The following is a 26,368-nucleotide window of genomic DNA, read 5'->3' on the forward strand; positions in this document are numbered from 1 at the left end:
CTGCAGCTTCTCTACGTCTCTCTGTAACCTACAAAATCCTTTGTCACTATCCACAACTCCACCAACCTTAGTGTCATCTGCAAATTTACTAACCCATCCTTCTACGCCCTCATCCAGGTCGTTTATAAAAATGACGAACAGCAGTGGACCCAACATCGACCCTTGCGATACACCATAGTAACTGGACTCCAGGATGAACATTTCCCATCACCACCCTCTGTCATCTTTCAGCAAGCCAATTACTGATCCAAACTGCTATACCTCCCACAATCCCATTCCTCTGCATTTTGTACAATAGCCTACTGTGGGGACCTTATCGAACGCCTTGCTGAAATCCATATACACCACATCAACCGGTTTACTCATCTACCTGTTTGGTCACCTTCTCAAAGAACTCAAGGTTTGTGAGGCACCCTTCACAAAACCGTGCTGACTATCCCTAATCAAATTATTCTAGATGATTATAAATCCTATCTCTTATAATCTTTTCCAACACTTTACCAACAACTGAAGTTAGGCTCACTGGTCTATAATTACCAGGGTTGTCTCTACTCCCCTTCTTGAACAGGGGAACCACATTTGCTATCCTCCAGTCTTCTGGCACTATTCCTGTATACAATGACGATTTAAAGATCAATGTCAAAGACTCGGCAATCCCCTCCCTGGCTTCCCAGAGGATCCTAGGATAAATCCCATCCAGCCCAGGGGACTTATCTATTTTCACACTCTGCAGTTCTAATACCTCTTCCTTGTGAACTTCAATCCCACCTCGTCTAGTAGCCTGTATCTCAGTATTCTCCTCGACAACACTGTCGTTTCTAGAGTGAATACTGTCGAAAAATATTCATTTAGTGCTTCCCCTATCTCCTCTGACTCCACACACAACTTCCCACTACTATCCTTGATTGGCCCTAATCTTATTCTTGTCATTCTTTTATTCCTTAAATACCTGTGGAAAGCCTTAGGGTTTACCCTGATCCTAGCCGCCAACAACCTCTCATGTCTCCTCCTGGCTCTTCTGAGCTCTCTCTTTAGGTCTTTCCTGGCTACCTTGTAACCCTCAAGCGCCCTAACTGAGCCTTCATATCTCATCCTAACATAAGCCGCCTTCTTCCTCTTGACCAGAGATTCCACTTCCTTCGTAAACCACGGCTCCCACGCTCTACAGCTTCCTCCCTGCCTGACAGGTACATACTTATCTCGGACACTCAGGAGCTTTTCCTTGAATAAGCTCATTATTTCTAATGTGCCCATCCCCTGCAGTTTCCTTCCCCATCCTATGCTTCCTAAATCTTGCCTAATCGCATCATAACTGCCTTTCCCCCAGCTGTAACTCTTGCCCAGTGGTATACACCTATCCCTTTCTATCACTAAAGTCTAACATAACAGAATTGTGATCGCTATTACCAAAGTGCTCACCTACTTCCAAGTCTAACATCTGGCTGGGCTCATTATCCAGTCCCAAATCTATGTGGCTTCGTCCCTTGTTGGCCTGTCTACACACTGTGTCAGGAAGCCTTCCTGCACACACTGGACAAAAACTGACCCATCTATAGTACCCGTACCATAGTGTTCCCAGTCAATATTTGGAAAGTTGAAGTCCCCCATGACAACTACCCTGCCTCTCTCACTCCTATCGAGAATCATCTTTGCTATCCTTTCCTCTACATCTCTGGAACTATTCGGAGGCCTATAGAAAACTCCCAACAGGGTGACCTCTCTTTTCCTGTTTCTAACCTCAGCCCATACTACCTCAGTTGATGAGTCTCCTAACATCCTTTCTGCAACTGCAATACTGTCCTTGACCAATAATGCCACACCTCCCCCTCTTTTACCATCTTCTCGGTTCTTACTGAAACATCTAAATCCTGGAACCTGCAACAACCATTCCTGTCCCTGCTCTATCCATGTCTCTGAAATGGCCACAACATTGAAGTCCCAGATACCAACCCATGCTGCAAGTTCATCCACCTTATTCCGGATGCTCCTGGCGTTGAAGTAGACACACTTCAAACCAACTTCTTGCTTGCCGGTGCCATCTTGCGTCCCTGAAACTTGATTTCAGACCTCTCTACTCTCAACCTTTTCTATAATCGAACTACAATTTTGGTTCCCATCCCCCTGCTGGATTAGTTTAATCCCACCCCAATAGCCTTAGTGAATTTCCCCCCCAGGATATTGGTACCCCTCTGGTTCAGATGAAGACCATCCTGCTTGTAGAGGTCCCACCTACCCCAGAAAGAGCCCCAATTATCCAAGAATCCAAACCCTCCATCCTGCAACATCCCTGTAGGCACATGTTCAACTCCTCTCTCTCCCTATTCCTCGCCTCACTAGCACGTGGCACGGGCAACAAACAAGAGACAACAACTCTGCTCGTCCTAGCTCTAAGCTTCCACCCTAGCTCCGTGACTTTTTGCCTTAAATCCCCATCTTTCTTCCTACCTATGCCGTTGGTGCCTATGTGGATCACGACTTGGGGCTGCTCCCCCTCCCCCTTAAGGATCCCAAAAACACGAACAGAGACATCACAAACCCTGGCACCGGGGAGGCAACACACCAACCGTGAGTCTCTTTCGTCCCCACAGAACCTCCTATCTGTCCCCCTAACTATGGAGTCCCCAATGACTACTGCTCTGCTCCTCTTTCCCTTTCCCTTCTGAGCAGCAGGAACAGACTCTGTGCCAGAGCCCTGTGCCCCACTGCTTTCTCCTGGTAAGTCATCCCCCCCAACAGTATCCAAAATGGTATACTTATTGTTGAGGGGAATGACCACAAGGGATCCCTGCACTGCCTGCCGGTTCCCTTTCCGTCCCCGGACTGTAACCCATTTGCCTTTTTCTTGTACCTGAGGAGTGACTACCCCCCTGCAACTCCTCTCAACAATACAATGAGAGTCAACAGATGTAGCAAGTTTACTTGGGCTTCCGCTCACAATTATATGCGCCAAAAAGAACGAAAGATGAAAGTTTAGTGAATAACTTACTACTCTCTTAAATGCCATAAGAGATGATCTGTACTGGGTGTCATGTGTTGGAAAATATGGAATGATTATGTTTGTAGACTAAGAGCCAAAAACAAATAAACGTACCTGCTAACAAAGTGACTATCCAAAGAAGGTGAAGTGCTGTTTTTAACATTTTTAAAATGTCAAAACCTTTATTTCAATTTATATTTAGTTTGACAGATTGAAGGAAGGACCACAGCCTATAAAACATTAGGATAAGGAGAAGCTGTAAGTATAAATAATATAATAGTCATTAATTAACCTCTTTAACTGAAGATCATCAGGAGATAGATTGTACACTACAGCAAATCTTCAACATGGACAACATGGGCTTTCTTTGGGAACACAATGCTCAATAAGACATTTACTTCAACTGAAGAGAGAACGGTACCAGGACTCAAAGCAACAAAGTACCAGCTGAAACAAAAACAGAAATTGCTGAAGAAACTCAAGTCTGGCAGCATCATTGAAGAGAAGGCAAAGTGAACATTTTGAGTCTGGGGAGGCGACTTCAACATTACGTTTTACTGTAATTTGAAGGGCACAAATGAGAGCTTGAAGGTCAAGAAGGGCGTTTTCCCAAGTTGTTTTCAAGACAAAAAAATTGCACTTGAGAAAGTATTACTCACAGCTTTGTTTCTTCTGAGTAAAACTCCAGGCGATCCTCTGAATCTCAATGAACTCTTCAAATAGGTCAATGAAGAATACCTCCTTATTAAAAAAAAATCACATCCTTGATCTAATCCAGTGATCAAGGAATTATCACCATGTTCAAGACACGGTATTAAGAAAACAAGTAAAAAAGAAAGATCAAGGTGCAATAATCCAATGGACACTCTTCGAACCCTTAATTCAAGCAGTTATAGATACCTACATATCAATAAATGAGACAATAGAAAATCTTCATCATTTCTTGGAATTAATGGTTTCTGTGAATTGTGCAAGACATGTCACAAGCAATGAGACAGAGAAGGAAATTCAAGCATGGCTACACATCATTCAGCCAACTAGCAATATTGCAAGCGCATGGGATGAGGTAAAAGTCAATCATAAGCAGGTGACAACATTGATAAGTCCAATGAATCTATTTGCAAGGCACAGTGATCATGGCCAACAAGGCAGATTTTTCTGAAAATGTTGAGATGACGTTGAACTTCTAGTGACCCATGAGGAGTTGATGTAGCTTGAGCAGGAACAAGCTCGATCAGGGCATGATGACAAAAAGGAAGCATCACAAAGCAAATGCGTAACATTCCATATTGGAAGCTTTCAAGCTCATTAAGGAAGTACTGAAATTTTTCAATTATCCTGATCCTTCTTTGGAAAGGGTGCGTGTGTCAAAGTTCAATCCCATCAAGGTGATTATCCCTTTCTTATTTCTAAATAAGGGTGTTGTTCCAAAAAAATGCAAAAGAACAAGGTGCAATAGTGCAACTGACATTCTTCAAATCTGAAATTCAAACAGTTCGAGATGTATAAGTACTAAGAACTGAGACAGTAGAAAATCCTCATCATTTGATGGAGTTTACAGCTCCTGTGAATTGTGCTGTGTTCATTTTTGTTTTATCTGTGGAACCAAAAATCTGGGATTGGGAACACATCTCCCAACTTGGCAGGGAATAACTTGCTTCAACATAAGTAGTTCTGATTTTAGTAGTAGTTTCAAGGAACATATCTGATAGTTAGAATAAGGCTTTCCTGTATTAAGGTACGAAATGCACAGGGATTTGCAAACAATAATGCAAACAGACAAACTCTCAACAGATTTAGCATTCAGGACTCTAGCAAAATTTGCATCATTTCTTCAAGATTTAAAACTGACAAAGAGCAGGACATGAAAATCAGCCCCAGCTCTCAGATTTACTCTATTTCCAAACAGCATTAGATCAAAATAAACAGCATATTCCTTCAGCAGATAATTTAGTAGCCATGAATAACAAATTCATAAATTATATGAAAGAAAAAAAAAACGCAAGCATGGAGTGCAGTGCTCAAACTCAGCATCGAGAATCCTTATACACCTGTATACCTAGGAGCGTTGGGTAGGAGATAAACTGTTGTGCACTCTTTGAAAGAAAAGAAAATCTTAAAAAGAAACAGTTTGCACCTGGACTGATTAGTGACAAGTGAACTTCTCAGATGAAATTGAACTCTGCAGAGTCATAGCCACATCTAACATACTGTAAAGGAAGTACTATGAAGAACTGAATGGGCATGAGCTCTTAAACTTTGGGAAAAATCCTAAACGTAAAACAATAATTTCAAATACACCATAACAGCAAAACAGAGTTCCGAAGAAGGGTCACTGGACTGATTTCTCTCCACAGATGCCGTCAGACCTGCTGTGTTTGTTCCAGCAATGTCGGTTTTTCTAACAGCAAAACAAAATGGATGCTGGTTCAGATTTAGAAGGGACATTGAGGACTAATATGAAGGATAATGAACAGTTGGAATGGTGCTGGTAACGGGTGGTTGAAGCTCCTGTAATCACATCTCTTGTACAATACCACAAGAAAACAGTAAGCTTATTGGCTGGTAATAGCTGCGAATTTGATTACAGGTTACTTTCAGATTAAAAACAAACAGGAAAAATACTTAGATTCCAAACAAAAAAATCACTAGGAAATTAAAGAAAAAAAAAATTAAGAACTATGTCATTACTTGATTAGTAAGGAGGTCAATGTTTACAGGGAAAAGGCAGGCAAATGGGCTTGAAAAAGTAGTAGTCATGGTCGAATAGCAGATAAGACTCAATGGGCTGAATGGCCTAATTTTGTTCGTATAGCTTACGGTCTATGTCCAACAAGAACCAAATCATGTCCACTGCAACCAAAATCATTTTGATTTAATTTAAGATTTAAATAGCTCAGAAGGCACTTGCCTTGTGACATCTGTGCCATTTACAAGGTCAATCCACTTTGCCCCATTTTTCTTTCTTTCATCACTCTCGAAATCAAGCCTCTTTTAACACCCTGGGTGACCGTGGTCCTTCTTGTCAGCAGCTGGTTTAAGCTAGTGTCAGCTCAGTTATATTGAATGCTTGGATTGCTCAAAAACTCAATCACCAGTATGCATGCACAGACAAGTACAAGATGCAAGCCAGTACATGCCCTTATTTGCACGTTCCTTTACAAGTGTTTCCTAAAAACGGAGAAAAAAGCTTGTCATTACTAACAAACATATTCTACACACTTGGTGGTACAGACCTAGGGTATTGCTGAAAAAGAAAAAAAAACTCATCTAACTGGTGCATCCTCCATGGGAATGCCTCTAACAAGCAGAGACCATCTGCCAACTTTCTTCTCATACAATACTACTATAGTGTTCCCTTTACATCAATACTTCTTGCAAATTGTCTTGATGAATGCAAAAAAACAAAATGCTTCCACAAACTATTTCAGTGTTAGTTTTTAAGAATTTGTGTCAATTTGAAACAAACTTTCAGTCAATACTTAGATTAGGTTCCCTACAGAGTGGCAACAGGCCATTCAGCCACACCAGTCCACACTGACTCTCCGAAGAGTAACCCACACAGACCCATTTCCCTCTGACTCATGCACCTAACACCATGTGCAATTTAGCTTGGCCAATCTACCTGACTAGCACATCTTTGAATTGTGGGAGGAAACTGGAACACCCGGAGGAAACCGTGGAGAATGTGCAAACTCCACACAGTCGCCCAAGGCTGGAATCGAACCCGGGTCCTGGCGCTGCGAGACTGATGTTCTAACCACTGAGCCGCCGTGCCACCCAAACAATCAAAGTCCTAATCGACCTTTCATGAAATTGCAAAAAAGGGGACAAAGTATAGTATTCGGGATGAGCAGAATTAGAGGGTGAAGAGAGAAAATGAACAAGAGGTAAAAGCAAGAAACAAACATGGGGAAAAATATATAGAAAGAGTATTATGTTTTGTTTGGGAACTATGCCCCACTATTCCTCAAGCTGCCAGAAAAAAAAGAGGAATGTATAAAAATCCCAATAAGACCATCAAAATGACTAATTTGACTGACTGACTGCTATTCAGGGCAGAAGTAGTTCACATGTGATTTCTCCAGCAAGGGGAAAAAAACTCCCTTTTAACAAGAGCAATGAAAAGATTTCTGATTTTATACAATTTCAACTATATCTCTTTTAAATCCCAATACAAGAACACAATTAAGACAGACAAAAGTCAAAAGGTTTAACACAAACACTATGGGCGGAAAAGTAATATACATAGGGTGACTAAAATCCCAAAAATGAGAAGTCCAGAGCACAAGATAAGAAGGTATTTTTCTCTCAGTCCTTTTCACCGTTGCAGCTAATAATATGCAATGATGTACAATGATTCACTCCAAATCAAAAGGTCCTTCTGTTCGATTTCAGTTTATAATCCCAAAAATATGAAAAATGTGTGGCCTCCTACAGCACGCATGAATAGGCTGCATACAAAAGTGGGATGCAGCAAAGAGATAAAGAAGTTATCGGTGAGGAATGTACAAGGTTGTAAACCGCACTGACTTGGACTGGAGCTTTTTCCATGAGTTGGGGGGGTGCGTCAAACTAGGGAATAGTTGCAGAATAAGGGGGGCATTCATTTAAAACAAAGATGCAAAGGAATCTCTTCTCCCAGAGGGTAGTGGTCTGGCATTCCCTACTCCAAAGAGTTAGCTCATTCAAAGTAGTTAAAGAGAAAGTAGAATAGATTTTTGAAATATCAAAGGAGTTGACAGCTATGTTGATATGGCACAAAAGAGGAGTTGAGACCTGGGATGATCAGCCACAATCTTCTTGAATGGTGTGGCAGGATTGAGGGGCCAAATAGACTATTCTTGCTCCTACGTTTTTATAAATGCTAGATGCCAAAGTCTGAATAAAAATCCAGAATTAAAAGCTAACCTAATGGCAACCATTGTCAATTGTCAGAAAAAAACCTCATCTGGCTCACAAATATCCTTTGGGGAAGGAAATCTGTGATTCTTGCAAGAGCGGGCCTACACTTACTCCAGACGAACATCCCTATGAAACAGACTGGCAAGCCACTCAAGGGCAATTAGGGACAGGAAACAAATGCTAATAAAGACAATGTCACCCACATCCCACAAATGAATAAATAAATGTTCAACCCAAATAATCCAAGTCAGCATTTACTCTCCACCCAAGCAAATTGTACTCAAGGCTATTAGCTCTGTTTCCATATCTCTTGCGACCAATTTATCATTAAACGATTGAAGGCATTCAGAAAGGTAATTGGAAGATATTGACAGCTGAAGATGCAGTCTACCATGGTCATTGTGCTTTTTTTAAAGTGAGTTGCGTACCAAGACAGTGTCAGAGGAGAACTCTTGTAAACATGTGGGGGCCAGATTTGACAGAGAAGAAACATGGAAGGTGAGGCTACAATAAGATTTAAAACATCAGGATGAAACCTTGTGGGTACAAGCAATTAAGATAAGGAGGGACGGATGAAGAGGATTTACCGCAAAACAGAATAATGTCAGCTGAGTTTCAAGCTGAAGTTACGGCATTTTGGAGTATTACTGAACAGAAAAACATGTTGCCAAACCTTTTCATCTTGCACTCGCTAGGACTAACACAAGAATGAGTGATGCAGGAAAAAAGGGTTGGCTGGTAAACTGACTGATTGGCTGAGGTATTGCCACTGTAAAAGCATCACGGAACTATTAATTATCTGAGCTCCTATATAGTTTAAAAAAGGCAAAAGATTTTTAGATTTTCTTAAATTGATTGTAAGCTAAAGATAAATTGGTCAGTGAGCTGGGAAAGATCCATCCTCCGCAAAGAAAAGGAATATGTTCTGGGCATTTGCCTTTTTGAAAATCTGAGGAGTTTTGGAAACCTGTAGCTTCCTGTTGCTTTCTCCATGGCAACATTTCAGCTAATACAAGGCATTTGGCCCACAAATCAGCATCTTTTTCATCATAGTATGGACTGAACAGCTTGAAATTAGTCATTCTACATTTGTCCTGATGAATGCAAGACAAAATGTTTCAGCAAGTTTTCTCTCTTCAGCAATACTCAAGTTCAGTATCACCAAACGACTGCTATCTCTGGAATTATTGAGTCCGCAGTAATGACAAGAGAAAGACTTCAAGGAAAATCATGCATCATTGATGACTATCTGAATTTCAAGGTTCAAAAGTTACATGACAGGTTTTTCCAATTAAAAATGCCAAATACAGAGACAACTCCAGGCAAAACTAGTATTTCAAGTATGTTTATACTTGCATATACTTTCTGCCTAAGAAGGTAGGACATAGTGTGACTTTTTAGACAGATTTCAAAATTGAATGTGTCGACCCACAGTAATATTACAAAAAAAAGGGTTAAAATTGCTCATCACATGACGAAAATTTCCACCTCCTCCATCCCCATAAAAAGCATTCATTTTAAACCCATCAAGACTAATGATCACTTTGTTGCACAGTATTTAAAATTCTTCAACAGCCACAGAGACAATAAATTCTCTGTGGCTGGATTCCTTTGGGGTGTGGATCAGGAATTGTGTGCATGATGTTGTCACTCAACCATCCTGTTAAGAAAACCAATAATGCACTGTAAACTAGAAATCTTTAAGAAATTTGGCATTTTACAAAAATGGGTTAAACTATGTGATTGCTAAAATAATACAGGCCATAACACAGGATTGAACTTTGGAGATGTAATTAATGCAGAATATATGACACAAACAAGCGGTACAAATCAAGTCACATGCCACTGCTGGAAACACTGAATCAGAGAAAGAGGCACAGTTTCTGACAAATTACTCAAACAGAATAATCAATTTACCTGAGATATGTTCTTAGGGGTCTACATGGTTCAAACTATTATGACTTTGCTCCCTTTATTTTTCAGTCATTGGGGAAGCAACAATCATTGAACAAAAACTGGTCATGAACAAAAACAAAGTTACTCTGGATTTCAGATACACATGTTTAATCTGTTAAAAATCACGCAACACCAGGTTATAGTCCAACAGGTTTAATTGGAAGCACACTAGCTTTCAGAGCGCCGCTCCTTCATCAGGTGATAGTGATGCAAGGAGCGACGCTCCGAAAGCTAGTGTGCTTCCAATTAAACCTGTTGGACCATAACCTGGTGTTGTGTGATTTTTAACTTTGTACCCCAGTCCAACACGGCATCTCCAAATCATGTTTAATCTGATCAGTTTCTTTAAGACCTCAATGTCTAACATATAAAAATATACAACTTAAAAATGTCAATTAAACTACTAATACGGATTTTTATTTTAAATCTTGAGAAGGGAGCATGTGTCGCTGACTAGGCCCCAATTGCTCAGACATCTTCAAATTCTGGACCAATAACAAACAAGTTTGTCTGATACAGTTTATATTTTGCCAAAAGCTGCTATTTACCAACAATGGATTAATAATTACCTTCTGACCAGAGTATTAAACACCACCTACATAGAAAATCTCTTCAGCCTCAGTTGTCTCCCAGTCAGTCAATCATAAACTGGCCAGGAGTTAGGTATGCTTTCCTTCATTGGTCAGAGAATTGACTACAGGAGTTGGGAGGTCATGTCGTGGCTGGACAGGACGTTGGTCAGGCCACTTTTGGAATATTGCTTGCAATTCTGGTCTCCTTCCTATCGGAAGGATGTTTGTGAAATTTGAAAGGGTTCAGAAAACATTTACAAGGATGTTGCCAGATTTGAGCTATACAGACAAGCTGAATACGCTGGGGCTGTTTTCCCTGGAACGAAGACTGAGGAGTGACCTCATAGAGGTTTATAAAATCATGAGGGGCATGAATAGGATAAACTGGCAAAGTCTTTTCCCTGGAGTGGGGAGTCCAGACCGAGAAGGCACAGGTTTAGGGTGAGAGGGGAAAGATTTAAAAGACCTAAGGGGCAATTTTTTCACAAAGAAGGTGGTGCATGTCTGGAATGAGCTGCCACAGGAAGTGGTAGAGGCTGGTACAATTACAACATTTAAAAGGCATCTGAATGAGTATATGAATAGGAAGGGTTTGGAGGGATATGGGTCAAGTGCTGGCAAGTGGGACTAGATTAGCTCGAGATATCTGGTCAGCATGGACGAGTTGAACCGAAGGGTCGGTTTCCGTGCTGTATATCTCTATGACTCTATGACCACTGTGGACATAAGTGAACTACAATATGTGAGTTCTAAATTTGCATTTTGGATACAGGTCCGACCAGAGATGACTTTTCTGCAAATCTTCTTGTTTGACCCATCAGGAATATATGCAAAAATAAAGTTATCTAGCACTCTCACCCACTGAGCACCAATGTACTGTTTGCAATTAATCATATTACATTTATTGTTATGTACTGACTAAGACAGAACATATTTTCATGGAAAATACTCAGGATATAGTCTGTGTTCTAGTTCCTCATGAAATAATGTTGGCAGTAGTTTATATGATTCATAGTAATAATTAAATGATCCTTTGAAATATAAGTTCTAAGGGCAAAATCTAAGCTTTTCAGTTGCATTAATCAGTATTTTAATCAGGAACATAAAGTGTTGTAGCTTGGCAACCTCTCCAGTAGATTCCACGTGGCACCAATGGTTCTAGGGATTACATTTCTCCCTTAAAAAAAAAGTTAGCTATACCACAATGTGCATAAAGCACTGAGCATTTTGGAACATTTACTATATGGTCTAATAGCGTATGCCAAGACATGTACAGAATCGGAACAAAGCTAAACATGTGCTGAAACTTAAAACTTTGAAGGCACTTCACTTCCAGAAAAGCAACATGTAGGTTTATTGTATCATAACGAGAATAAAAAGGGTGAAGAAGTCTAAATATTGCACATTATTCCTGAATTCCACAATTATTTGAAGTTCAAAGCTTATACTGCATAATTAACTAAAAATAATAACGCCACTTGTACGGAGATATTATAAATGATTGGTGATCCGTCCAAAAAGGTTAAGATGATGAAGAAAACACTTTCTTCCCCCCAATCACAATGGCTAAGGAGTAACAAGTAGAACTGATGCACAACCATGGAAAGACAAAAGCAATTCAACCAGAGGGATATACCAGTGTACAAGAATGGATAAAACATCACACTTGAATGAATGTGGATGTGGTTTTGAAATTATACTTCAGCACAAAACTTTCTGGAAATCAGAACTGAATTCAGCATCCAAGATATCACCGTTGTTCCCACAATATTGTTTTCCCACAGCATCTCTGATGAAATAGAAATGGGCACATTAGAATTCCAGCTCTTATCTTCTATTGCTTAATTCCTGTTGCAGGTGTTCAATCGATATCGAAGCAACTGCACTCATAAAGGGAGGAAAATAAATGAACAATGAGATGACATGCACCAAACTGTTTTCATATACTCTCTGGCAAACAGTCAAGGGTGGCCTTCCTGATAATCAATGAAATGCATTCAGAGAAAAAGTAGGAGTAAAAAAGGCAAGTACAACACAGATGTGTCAGTCACAAACTCAGCAGCTAGAAAGAAAGAGCAAATTGCTAAGCTAATCAACACATTTACTTTTATCTAAAAGCTTTTAAAGACAAAGGAAATTCCATGGCCTTCCAGGAAGGCATGCTGAGACTAAGGAAAGGAGTTAAGAAGAGTGAGAGGATCAGAAAAGGAGGAAATTCTAGACTGAGAAATAGATGGTTGAAAGCCAATGGTTTTGCAAAGAAAAGGATGGATACGCAAGATGTCAGAATTCCAGAGGTCTGTAGGCATGGAGGTTTCAGAAATGGAGTATTTTAAATTAGAGTCTTTGAGAGACAGAGAGCCAATTCAGCTGGACAATAGTGGGGGGCTTGGAAAAGGAGATTATGTCAAAAGCTGCAGAGATCAAAAAGGATTCTACATTATAATTAGTAACATGTGTAGCTTTAGTGAGGACTGCTTCAGAGTTCTAGAACTATTAACATCCATGCTACACACTGTTCTAAGAGTTGATGAATAGGACAGGATAGAGCAGTTTGATAAGCGCTGAAGATAGAAGAAAGAAAGTAGAGGGCATGATGTAGAACCAGGGTACCAAACAGTTTTGGCAGAGGACAGTGAGGCTTGGTGACACTGATGTAAGCTTGCCACATTTTGTGTCAAATGCTTAGAGAAGGTATGTGTCAGATGCATTCAGATGTGCTACGTTTGGACATAAACCAATTAAGATGAGGATCACATGAGGAGAAAGAAACCAGGATTAATGATAAAGATTTATTGGCAAAGGCTAGATGGTTGGCAGCTCAAAAGCGCAATTGCAAACAATTCACTGGAAAACTTTTTAAATGAGTAAGGAGTGGAATGGGGAGACGAAGGAAGCTTTGAAGGGAAATACAGGTCGGTGAAGCAAGCTGACAAAGCCATGGAAATACAGCAGCTATAGAAATGGAGAAAACAGAGAGGTAACAGTGAATATGGACAGGTTACATACAGAGATATAATTAGAGAGGTCAGGAGTGAAACCAGAAGCAAGAGGTGTCAGATCAATAGAAATGGAAATTGAAATTACTGCGAACAGCAGTCATTCAAGGCAGAATCAGGAATTACACAGAAACAGGACATACAGGTACTGACTGCTTAGAATCACAGAATAGTAAGTGGGGCTCGCAGAACAGGAGAATTTTAAAATGACAGTCAAGAGAGGTAGATTAATTCAGCAATAAGGGGCTTTAGTTACGTGGAAAGCTTGGAAATGCTGCAAATGTTTTTCTCAGAAAAGTCAAAGGTGAAATGTGCTCAAGGTCACAAGGAGTCTAGACATAGTAAAAATAGAGAAACTATTCCATTGGTGGGTGAATTGAGAACCAGAGAATACTAATTCAAGGTGATTTGCAAAGTATAATAATGACATGAGGAAAAACATTTTTTTTTTTTACACAGCAACTGATGAAGATCTGGAATGCACTGCTCGAGAGACAGGGATGCTGGAGGCAGACTCAAGTCATCGTTTTCAAAACAGAAATGAGCAATTATAAAATTGAACAGAAAAGATTTGCAGCACCACTGCAAAAAACGTAAGAAAGTTGCATTCAATAAGATGCTCTTGCATAATACTGGCACATACATGAGAGGCCAAATGACCTTCCAATACAGTAACCAATCTAACCAATCATCACTGTGACTTGGATAGGGCAGGTGGAAGATGATGAAATCTACAGTAAGCAAGATGTTCACAATTGTGAACAAAGTTTCCATCGAAGGAAGATGTCAATGTAGTTGTCCACAATTTAAATCGTAGCGGGCAAGGACGATGTTTACAAGTGAATGGACACAGTCTCAAAATAAATACAGAAAACGGAGATAGGATTTGATCTACTAACACATTACACAGATAGTGATGGGTGTTGGGTGCAGTACAAGAATTAGTGAATGGGTGAATCAGTCTCCCATGAAGATATGGATAGGAAAGTCAGTGAGAGATGAAAAGAAAGGGCAGTTAGAGTTACTACTGACAAATGACCCAATCACAGATTCCTCAATGAGCCCTTCCAACAATGCTATAAGAAAGAGAGTTACTGCGAGCTTTCTGAAGCAGAAGACCAGCCAGGCTAGTACCAGGAGTGAGCGCGGCCAGACAAAAATCAAGAGAAAGACGGAATTTCTTAGTAGTATTTAGTCTCATTGTTACAGTTCTACATTCAGACTCAGAATTCAAATTCATTAGCAAATTCCATGCCCCACAAGTATTAGGAAATGACTGCCTCCAACATTTAAAAGAAGTGCTTCACCATCAATCTTTGGCATTCAAAGTGACTACCAATATTGAAAGTAGAATTAGGATGGGCAATGATGGTTTTGCCAGTGATTGATCTGTGTTCCAGGACTTAGACAGAAAAAAAAGTCAAGAATTATAAATAAGATGCAGAGTCAAGCTCAACTCTATTAGCAAGCCATTTAATTGTAGGTGACATCCTTCATTTGCCTGTACACACATAAAACAATGGTTAGTTGATTAAGCTCAGGTGTAAATCATGAGTTTCAGCATATGCTCAGACAAGTTATAAAAGCTGGAGATAATGTGGTGATTATCTTAAAGCCTCAAAAAGCAGAAAATGACTTTACCACTTGGTAACAAAATTTCCTCACAATACCAGGTGATAAGGTGACATGCACAATGAAAATTAACAAATGAAAATTAACAAAAGGACCAAGCTTGCACTCGACATTTGCAGCACACTATTATGTAACAGCTGAAAACCGCGTCAATGCTCACTGTGACATGTATTGATTAATTGCCGGCTGTAATATCGGATAGATATTTTGGTGACATAGTAAACGGATGTGTCCAAACAAATCATCAATTTTCAGATACAAGACCATAAAACATAGGAGCGGAAGTAGGGCCATTCAGCCCATCAAGTCCAGTCCGCCATGCAATCATGGCTGATGGGCATTTCAGCGCCACTTACCGCACTCTCCCCGTATGCCTAATTCCTTGCGAAATTAAGAATTTATGAACCTCTGTCTTGAAGACATTTAACGTCCCCGCCTCCACTGCGCTCCGTGGCAATGAATTTCATAGGCCCATCACTCTCTGGCTGAAGAAATGTCTCCTCACTTCCATTTTAAATTGACCCTCTCTAATTCTAAGGATGTCCTAGTATCACTGCCTGACGAAAACAAATTCCCAGCGTCCACTCTTTCTAAGTCATGCTTTATCTTGCAAGTTTCTATTTGATCTAAACTCTAATAATTACAATCCCAGGATCTTCAGCCATTATCGTATGACGATACAAGGTGGTGACTGGGTCACAGAAAAACAACATAAACTGAACTGTAGTTACAATACGCACAAAATGGATAAATCTAGTGGCCACAGCTCAATTACAAGAGTTTAGAAATCTCAGCTCATCTTAAAAAGATGAGCTTTCCTTACAGGAAGAAAGCTGCTGTGAGACAATTACATAGAAATGAGGTAGGCCAATGCAAGTTCAATGTGGTTTTTCACTTTAGTTATATCAGTATTTGTCTGTCTATCTGCTGGTGAAACTCTCATCTATGACTTAATCATCTCCATCTTCTAAATTTCTAATGCTCTACTGCTCTCCTACCTTTTGTGATTCAGATACTTCAGCCCAATCAAAAGGTCTGCTTCTCATATTAGAACTCACATCCTGCACCTGTCATTAACCACCAAGAGCTGCAGAGGCTCCAAGTAAACCGACACCTCAAACTTTAAATGCTCTTCTAGATAATCAAATTCTTCCATATCTCTGTAACCTCCTTCAGATCTACAACAATCAAGGTCTGTGCTCACCACCACTTTCTCAAGAACCACCAAGGACGGATGGGCAATAAAATGCTGAGTCAGCCCGTAAACCCGCACTCCTCGAATGAATAAAAATAGCCTGTGCCTTCAGCTGCCAAACTCTGGGTTTTGCAACCCTGTGCTCTAGGTTTACATGCGGCTTTCTAAAAATCGAATTAGCAGCTTTTAGTTATTGCACTGACACATTTTTCATTCTGCAAGTAAAAAAAAGGTTAACCACTATATTACATTTTATGATTTCAAGTAATTATTTAGGAGAAGATATTCTTGTTTTCTAATTAGGCCAGGTACATCACGCTTGGAGTTACCGGGTTTGGTTCAAACAGGTTTCATAGTTGCAAAATTTTTTTCCAGAAGAGCTGACAGTAAATTGTGTTAAATGTGACATGAGATGTTTTAGGAACCTTAAAATTGTTAAAACCAATAGCTAAAGAAATTACCTTAGTTTGAAGCTTAACGTTTGTTTAAAAATGAATTTATGAATGAAATTAAAGTCAGAAAACGTGAAAATTCAAAGTTAGGTATACTTCAGTTTAAATTATTTTTACAGATATGTAAATGTATTGAATGTACTAAAATATAAAAATCATATAGAAATGCCAATTTTTTAACTCAAAATCTACATTAATTCATAGTTTCAGCATTATTTTAAACAGAAAGGCTCTTCAGGTTTAAACAAATTTGCAGATAGCATACTTAATTCTCGTATTTTGAAAATCAATCCATAATCCTTTTCACTTTTCTACTATTCCCTTCTCTATAATACAGTCCTTGAAACTTACCGTTCTGGCTAAGGTGTTGTTAATTCGACTCAATATGCTATGCAAATTAATGTGAAATTCTCTCAAATAATGCTCCTGTGAAACACCTTGGGAGATCTATGTCAAAATCACCATGTTAGCATAATTGGTTACTCCAAAAGACTGGGAGTTTGGGAGTGAAGCTAAAATCTCTTAAAGGCATGCATTTCATCGTGAGCACGGACAATTTCATTTCGGCAGTGATTTGAAGCAGTACAGAGTCAATAAGTTTTCATTCACTTGCAAATATGTCTGGGTTTTGTTTATTTTAGAGTAGATTCGGTACTAGGGTTGTTAAACTTCAAGTTTCGAGAAGTCTTGCAATGTACAATTAACTGTTCTTTGCCATTCTGTTTTTTTTTTAGGAGCGGGGGGGGGGGTGCGGAGAGAAAGAGGGCAGATGGACGTGTGCGCGTGTTTCAACCACCATGAGACAGAAGGGACCATAAGCCAAAACCGGAGGTGAACTAAAAATCAGTTTGAGGCCAATTTGAACTTTTTATTGACACATCAGGTTAATATTCCCTACTTTGATTAAAAAAAAACCTCAATGACATACTTGCACCATGTGATGCAATTGAAACTAAGATTCATTTATTTGTGCTGCATTTAAAATTACCGTCTCTAGCCAGTAACCCTTGAGCCTCAATCGACACAAGTTGACAGTATCTGTTGTGAAAGCCTTATTATTTTGTTTTATGATTTCGATTTAACAAGTTTCCAGAAAATTAAAATTTGGATAATTAAGTTGAAACTCCTACAATAATGAAACATTCTATTAATGAAAACATTTTATTTTTCCTTCACAAAATTATCAGAAGTTCTGTGACTGGAACTGGTAGTAATGTGGAGTCAACAGAGAAAAACGGTCCGAGCTACTTCAAAAAGTAGAACACAAAAAAGAAGATGGCAAGCCAAAAAGAAAGAGTTTGAAGTGGGGCAAAAGGTTTGAGCAATGAGGAGAGCAAGTTGGAGTTGCAGTGGAGCTTCAGAAAGGAATTTCAGACACTGGGCCTTGTAGGCACCTGAAAGCACAACCACTAATGATAGTGCACAGGAATAGGAGGGACATATGAGGTTGTTGAAGTCAGGGAAAGAATGTTTGGGAGGGGTTGCCGAACAAGATGTGGTTTTTGAAGTAGAAAGAAAAAAAAAGAGGCCACAAAGAGATTCAAAGAGCCTTTTAGGCTAATTTGGGAGTATAAATCTAAGGCTTCAGTGGCTTAACAAAGTGTGGCTGAGGTCATTTTAACTCTAGTACCTATTTAAATAGAGAACAAAGATAAGATGCAAACCTTATCCAAACCCCAAATAAACACTGCCAAGTTGACAGTATCACAAAACTCTTACAGTGCAGAGAGGCGCCATTCGGCCCATCATGCCAGCACCACCTCTTTAAATAAACATTGTTACCTAATGCCAACCTTTACATAAGACTGTAATTATCCAATACCCTCGAGAATACTTCAATCGATCCTACCTCGACCACACTTCCAAGCAGTATATACCTACCCAAGCTACACACTCAGTCAAAGACATTTTTCATGTAACAACCTTACTTCTTTTGCAAATCACTTGAAATCTACATCCTCTCATTCTTAATCCTTTTACATGTGAGAAGAGTTTCTCCCTATCTACTCTATCTAGTCCATGCATGAATTTAAAACACTATCAAATCTCTTAGCCCTCTCCTCTCCAAGGAAAGCAGCCTCAACTTGTTCAATCCATCTACCCTCATAACTGAAGTTTCTCATGGCTGGAACCATTCTCAGAAACCTCTTCTGCACTTTCTCTGTTCATCTGCATCCTTCCTATAATGAGGTGCACAAAACTGTGCTCATTACAGCTGTTGATTAACAAGTATCTTATAAAAGTTCAACTTTATCTCATTGCTCTAGTACTATATGCCCCAGCAAGTTTTGAGAAGATTGGTAGCTCAGTTTGAGGTTCTGGATGTATATTTGCTCACTGAGCTGGAAGGTTCGTTTTCAGACGTTTCATCACCATATCAGGTGAGAACATCTTCAGTAAGCCTCCAGATGAAGCAGTGGTGGTGTGGCCCCATTTCTATGTTTGGATTTCTTTGGGTTGGTGATATCATTTCATGTGGTGATGTCGTTTCCTGTTTTTTTCTCAGGGGTGGTAAATGGGGTCCAAGTCAATGTGTTTGTTGATAAAAGCATGGTATTCCGAACGAACTCTAGAAATTCTTGAGCATGTCTCTGTTTGACTTGTCCTAGGACGGTTGTGTTGTCCCAGTCGAAATGGCATCCTTTCCCCTCTGTATGTAAAGATACTAGTGAGAGTGGGTTATGTCTTTTTGTGGCTAGTTGGTGTTCATGCATTCTGGTGGCTCATTTTCTGCCTATTTGTCCAATGTACTGTTTGTTACAGTTCTTGCAAGGTATTTTGTAACAAACACTACATTGGTCAAACAGGCAGAAAACTAGCCACCAGGATACATGAACATCAAGTAGCCACAAAAAGACATGACCCACTCTCACTCGTATCCTTACATACGGATGAGGAAGGACACCACTGTGACTGAGACAACACATCCATCCTAGGACAAGCCAGAGACATGCACAAGAATTTCTAGAAGCATGGCATTCCAACTGGAATGCTATCAACAAACACATTGACTTGGATCCCATTTACCATCCCCTGAGAAAAAGAACAGGAAATGACATCATTAACCCAAGGGCTACACCACCAATGCTTCATCCGGAGGCCCACTGAAGATGTTACTTAGTATGGTGATGAAACATCTGAAAACGAACCATCCAGCTCAGTGAGCAAACCTACATCCAGAACTATATGGCCCATTAATAAAGCTGATGATGCTGTATGTTTTACTTACTGCTCTCTCCACCTCTCCTGCTGCCTTCAATGATCCATGTACATCTAGACCCTTCAACCACTACTTTCTGATACCTTGCAGTGGTCTCCCAATCAAACACCTTCCACTGCATTGAGACTTATTTGCCACATATCTGCCCACTTGAAGTTGTCCATGTCCTTTTGGAGTTGTATATTGTTCTCAGTGTTCAAGCCTCATGTCATTTGCAAATTTTGAAATTGTCCCCTGCAGGCCAAAGATCCAGAGCATTAATATACAGTCCAGAAAAGCAAAGGTCCCAGTACAAACCCTTGGGAGCTCCACTACAGACATTCCTTCAGCCCAAAAAATATCCACTGATCATTAAACTGTATCCTATCATTCAGCCAATTTTTGTGTCCATGTTGCTGCTGACCCTCTTATTCCATGAGCTATAACTTTCTTCAAAAGTCTGTTGCGTGGCAGGTGGTCAGAGGGAAATGCATACACAATTTAGGACAGTCAGTAAGTAGGGAAATAAAGGACCAGGAAATTCTTCCTTCTCAGTCTCAAGAAACCTTGCACAAGAAAAACTGATGTCATCCCAATTTTGAACCTGTTGCTCCTTTATAGTCAGTCAGAGTTCCTCGCAAGCACTGGGTGTCAAAAGATGGACACTTTGTCATGGGAGTCTCAATTAGATCAGACTCTAACCTTTACCTGTAAGGAGTGTTCACCTGGAGAGGGTCAGGACATTACCCAAACTACATCTGATAAAATGGTGACAAGCACAAAGATGACACATCCTGCTCTTATCACCTGCTGAGGTTAAAATGGAGTGTATAGAATCCACATTTGAAAATTAAACAGATCAATGTAGATCAAAGACTGCAAAGAAGAAGAGGGAGGAATAATAAACTTCTATTTTATAAAAGATATAAAACAGAACGAGAGAATGAGAATGAGAATAGGAATGAATCAATCAATGACTGGGGTGCTCATTTGTATCTCCTGTACAATGACTGGGGTGAAGAACAAGAGTGTGGTGGTTGAAGGGGATCAGAGGCGAAGCAAAGATCTCTGTCTTGATGACAAATCCATGAAATTCTGTCACTCAGCATCAGAATTAATTACTGAGAGCTGGAGATAAAGGTTTTTAAGATGGTTAGAGCTATGTTTATGTGATAAAATAATCCACAAATTACTGGGTTGGTTCTGCCTGCTGCAGCCAAAACAAAGTGACTATGTCTTATGGACTATTCTTACATTTTATAAATAATGGTGGCTATATTGTGGTGGTGGTGGTGGTGGTGGTGGTGGTGATGTGTGGGGGATTTAAAGGGTTTAGGAAACCAAGAGTAATAGAGAAGGCACGTGTTTTTCAGGACATGATGGCATTACTACTAGGGCAGTCGGAACATCAATTTTCAGTTGAAATATGAAATGAGTTTGAAATTAGGACAAGTTTTGATCAAGTTATGATCAGTTTTAGATAACGTGCAGCCAAATCAGAACTAGCCCAATCAGAAATAGAGTTCACAATCTTCACTTGGAAGACTGAAAATATGGTGAAGACAGCTCAGAGAAGGTTTATTGCCCTAATACTTCGAATGAGTAGGTTGTCTTATGCGCAAAAGTTTGATCAGGCAAGGCTTATATCTGCTGCAGCTTAGAAGAGTAAGAGGGTACTTGACTGAAATTTTTAGATCCTGTAGTGACTTCACAGGGTAAGTGTGCAGCACATGTTTCCTCTTATGGGAGAACCTAGACTAGCATTCACAGTTTAAAAATAATCAGTCACCCATTTCCAACAGGTGAAGCAAAAATAGGCAAACATTTTCATAAAGGGTTTTGAGTCTTTGCTACTCAGCTTCCATGGACTTTTCAAGGAGAGACCTTGAATATTTTTGAGATGGAGGTAGTTAGATTCTTTGTAAGCAAAGAGGTGAAAGGTTATTGGGGTGAGGCACGAATGTGAATTTGACTACACAATCCGTTCACCCATGATATTACTAAATGGTAGAGTAGGCTCAACGGGCTGAACTGCCTACTCCTGCTCCTCATTTGTATCTCCTGTACATCGACCTCCATCCCCATTCGATTGACCACAGCCACTTTAAACGCACAATCATGTATTCCACCACTGAATCTCAGTCCCTTCTGCAATTCCCTAATTCACGAATAAAGTCCTGGCTGTTCACAAGTTGAGAGTTTCTGCAAAATTCTGGCATTGACTGGATCTCAACTCCTGAATAATAAGATTCTGTTTCTTATTCAAGCTGTCACACCTGGATATTTCCCTGACTCAATTCATTACAAACTCCTCCTGCACATTACACATCTATGAGTAACTCACCAGTTTCCAGACCCCTCACATTTGCATTAAATTTTAAATTGCCCACAGACCTCCAACCTGAATTTTTGGTCAAATTATCCTCCACCACACTTTTCATTGAACAACTCTTGATCCTTCATTTAATGCCTCATTCCACTCTTCTCCTCTGATTTTACTTAATTTCACATCCTCACTAACTTCTCCCACTCCAGATAAACTCTCATATCCATGTTCACAGCAAACCCTCAAACCAGGTAACTCTTGTGATATCTAACAAAATCTCTCAAACTTAACAACTGATTTCTAACACCTTCAGCATAACTTTGCGTCTCCCCTTCCTCCCAATATTCGAGTCAATCTGGCACACAACTCTTGCTCATCCATCACCAGATCTGGGAGAACCTCATCATATTAATACTTACTCCCCAATCCTCTCTATTTATAATCCTCTGTTCAGTTACTCCACTACAAACTGTATCTCTCTTCATAGAACTGTCCTAGCATACCAGGAACAAGGCCAAATTTACAGATGGTACAAAACTAAGTAGAAATGGGTGTTGTGAGAAAGATATTAAGCGATTTCAAAAGGATTTGGACAGGCTTAGTGAGTGATTGAAAACATGGCAGATTGAATATAATGTGGAAAAAATGTGAGGTTACCCACTTTGGAAAAGGAACAGCTGTGCAGACTGTTTCTTACATAGAGAAAGGTTGGAAAGTATTTATTTGTAAAAAGGACTTTGGTGTTTTGTCAATAAATTACTGAAGGCTAATGTGTAGGTGGCGCTCCCACTCAAATATTAAATCACTCACCCACCCTTCCTGGACCCACAAAGTCAAAACTTTACATGGTCCCCACTCCTCAAGTACTTGTCTCCCAAATCTTCTCAATGACTTAGGCAAAACTAGACCATTTACAACCTTAATCTCCGAAATGAATCTATCCTCTTAATTTTCTCCACTGCACGTCTGTGCACAACTTTGAGATAGGTTTTTTTTCCCTCATTGTAAACATGCCATACAAATTAAAATTCTATTTGGCTTAACTGCATGAGGATTGGTTATAATAAAATAAATGGGGAAATAGATTCCTCAGCACTTCAGGAAAGAGCATGACTTAGAATCCATTTTACAAACTAGGCTAAGCAAATGCTTAGTTTGCTCTTAAAGGTTTAAAGAGCACTGGAAGGATATTTTCACAGATTGCAGCTACCTTCACCGCATTTCTGCTCTAACTTCCACCTTTCTTAAATATAGTAAGAAATGCAGACGTTTTAAACACCTACAGAAAACTCATACATAGGGCGAAGGATGAATCTGGCCCAGGGCAACCAGAGAAAAATCACCCCCAAAACTGAAACAGCACTAGAGTCAGGGAAGAGATGTTCAGCCAATCTGAAGTTGGTTCTCTCTCATGCTTACTGCAAACAGTGAACCTCTTGGCAGCAAAAGCAGGAGAGAAGCAGTATATGAATGAAAGTGCAGTCAGGTGAATTTTGGTGAGCAAGGCCATCAAAGCAAGAACCAATGAGGCTAGGAAAGAAAGGCCAGAGAAAGCAGGTCCTCAGAAGGCCTGATATAGTGAGTAAGAGGACATAGGAAGCAAGGCTGAGTGCAAAGGAGGGAAACAAAGAGGCAGCACTGAGTAAATAATCAGGCAGCAAAGGGAAATGAGCAGTTTTGAACCTTTCATCAAGGGAATAGAGTACACTGTCAATTAGATAATTTAATACTGGCCAGAATGACTTCATAAAGAGTTACTTACAAGTGTATCAAATCTCAAAACACCTCACATAACATGAATTATTTGGAAGTGCAGCGACTGTTAAAAACAAGAATGAACCATTTAAACTGTGATCTCCCCAGGCCACGGAAACACGTTTATAGTGAAGGCTTTGTGCTAGTTGGCTGTGTGTCAGGCTTTTTTGTAAAGATAACATGTTGCAAACTCATGCCTGTTATCACAAGCTAATTTAAATACTGCGGTGTCTTGAGATTAATACCTTTTGTATGGATCACAGCTTTAATATTTCATTTAACAATGATAACTTTCGAGGATGTCGTTGAATTCTAACGGTGCATCTGCCCAGAAGACCTAACTGTGTGGAATTCAGGTATATCCTGTGGGAGAACTTTGTAATCCAATGTTACAATGGCTATGCACACTATTCCTCTCAAAGCCTATCACCAGGGAAGCATAAATACAATGGGCCTCTTTCAGGTAGAAACACTTAACAAGTAGACTTTGGACAACTTGATTCTACTTTGAAATTAAACAGGCAATTTAATGTATAACCCTTTACAGGTCGACTGAAAAAAATTCAATGGAACTGTTTCAAAGAGCAGAGGAATGTTTCAGGCAACATTCATCCTTGAACTATCACTTGCTCATAATCACATTGCTGTTTCTACAATTTTGCTATCCACAAGCTAGCTGCCACATTTTCCACATTAAAGCAATGCCCACATTTCAAACATACAAATCAGTGGCTACATTGTATAATCAGACATCCTGAAGTCAACAAAGGTGCTATATAGATCCACTTTTTTTTCCACAGATACTCCATTGTTTAAAGACTAGACAATCAGCATTATTTCTTCTTAATGTAGGATGGCTTCATGATCACAGAGCTGGGGGAAGAACTGCTCAGATTTGATTTGCTTCAAGCCCTTGAAAAGCCAGAAAGCAACATTAACTAATCTAGTTTGCATAGAATGAATTTACTAATTCATACGATACAGTGCATTCAATTTTCCTTTGGCTAATTCTTATCGAATTGCTTTCCATGCTTCAGCTTCTGATCTACCTCATTGGATCTCTTGGTTGCAAAGAAAGACATGATATTTTAGCAATGCAGAAAACATATTTTGTCACTAATGAGCATTCAAGCCTATGAACATACTTTAACAAACTTGGTTTAAGTTGTAGCTGCAGAAAACACAATAAGCACAAACTTTTGTCAGAAAGACAAAGCTAGTACATCTTCAATTTAAACACATTTGCAGATTTGATCATCTTTAATTGACAAGGATGGGCTAGTGGAGGAGGGGGAGGGGATGGGGATGTAAGATCAATTGCCAAAGTGAGGGACTGTTATGCCTGTTATCTCCTAGCATCTTCTGGAATTTACCATCAATGGGCTAGCTGTAAGGTGGTTCATCTACTCTTGGATCAACTGAAGTTCTCAAATTGCCAATTAATATCTTACCTACAGGATGGATTGCAACACCACGGGACAAGGTGTACCTAACCTACAGAAGAGTGCCCCCTTCCATTTGTCACTTCTGAACTCCAACTGCTCACCACGGCCTGCCTAATGTGCTCCAACAAAGCCACCCCACCTCATCTTGGGATCCAGCCTCCCATCACACTTCCTCATGGAGGACTGCTGGAGTCCCAGCAATGTCCATCACGCCGAGCAATGCCACTGGTGATACAGAGCTGCCAGGCCAGCAATTATGGGAGGCTGGACATTCTCCTGTAAGATGGTGAAAATCACGACCCTGGGCAGTTAACAACCCAACAACCATAAAAACTTGGTAGCAGCTTACTACCCCAGCTTTTCACTAGGAGGGGTGGCACTGCTCCCTTCATGAAAAATTGTTTTCAAGTTTAAAACAAAAACAATTTAATAAACCAAAAATGAAAATTATAGCAGCATTTCAATAACTTAGAAATTCAGATGTTATAAATGTATCTCTCAAAATATTGCATATTTTAAGAGTTTCTTACCCAATCTAAGTTCTCCAAAATTGCCACATCCTATCTTTTTCCCAACCCTGAAGTTGGGTCCAACCATTAGAACACCAGAACTGTGGGCACTTCGTCCCCCACTCCTGCCCATTCTAGATCTTTCTTCTATTTTATCTTTATCTTTCGTTTTCTCCATAACGAGTTCCTGCTTATGGCAATTTTCTGTATGTACTCGATTATGCACTTTCAGACTGTATAGTTCCACAGCGGAAGCATCATTTGGAATAAAACCAGTGTAGCAGCACAAGGTGTTCACAGGTACAGCATTCAAAAATAATTATTTTCATCCCATTCGCAAAAGCTTCCTCGGTAACGGCAACAATAATGAACAAATTCCACCATTTGTACAAGATATTCGTCCCAACTAATGGTACTCTCAATTGTTGGGGACCTGAAAAATAAAA

General features: G+C 39.8%; 1 protein-coding gene across 10 annotated transcripts in view; it reads right to left on the reverse strand.

Moving 5' to 3' along the window:
- Positions 1 to 26,368, reverse strand: part of LOC122560750 (casein kinase I) — a 239,730-nt gene that overhangs the window by 196,523 nt on the left and 16,839 nt on the right. For all 10 annotated transcript variants that reach the window (XM_087998098.1, XM_087998103.1, XM_087998100.1 and 7 more), the window contains exon 2: positions 25,944 to 26,355. In XM_087998098.1, coding sequence (XP_087854224.1) covers positions 25,944 to 26,100 — 157 coding nt within the window. In that variant the 5' untranslated portion in view covers positions 26,101 to 26,355. The remainder of the gene's footprint in view (positions 1 to 25,943; positions 26,356 to 26,368) is intronic.

This window comes from Chiloscyllium plagiosum, unplaced genomic scaffold, assembly GCF_037043375.1.
Source record: "Chiloscyllium plagiosum isolate Xiang-an unplaced genomic scaffold, Cpla_swu_hap1 HiC_scaffold_2, whole genome shotgun sequence".
NCBI classification, from domain to species: domain Eukaryota; kingdom Metazoa; phylum Chordata; class Chondrichthyes; order Orectolobiformes; family Hemiscylliidae; genus Chiloscyllium; species Chiloscyllium plagiosum.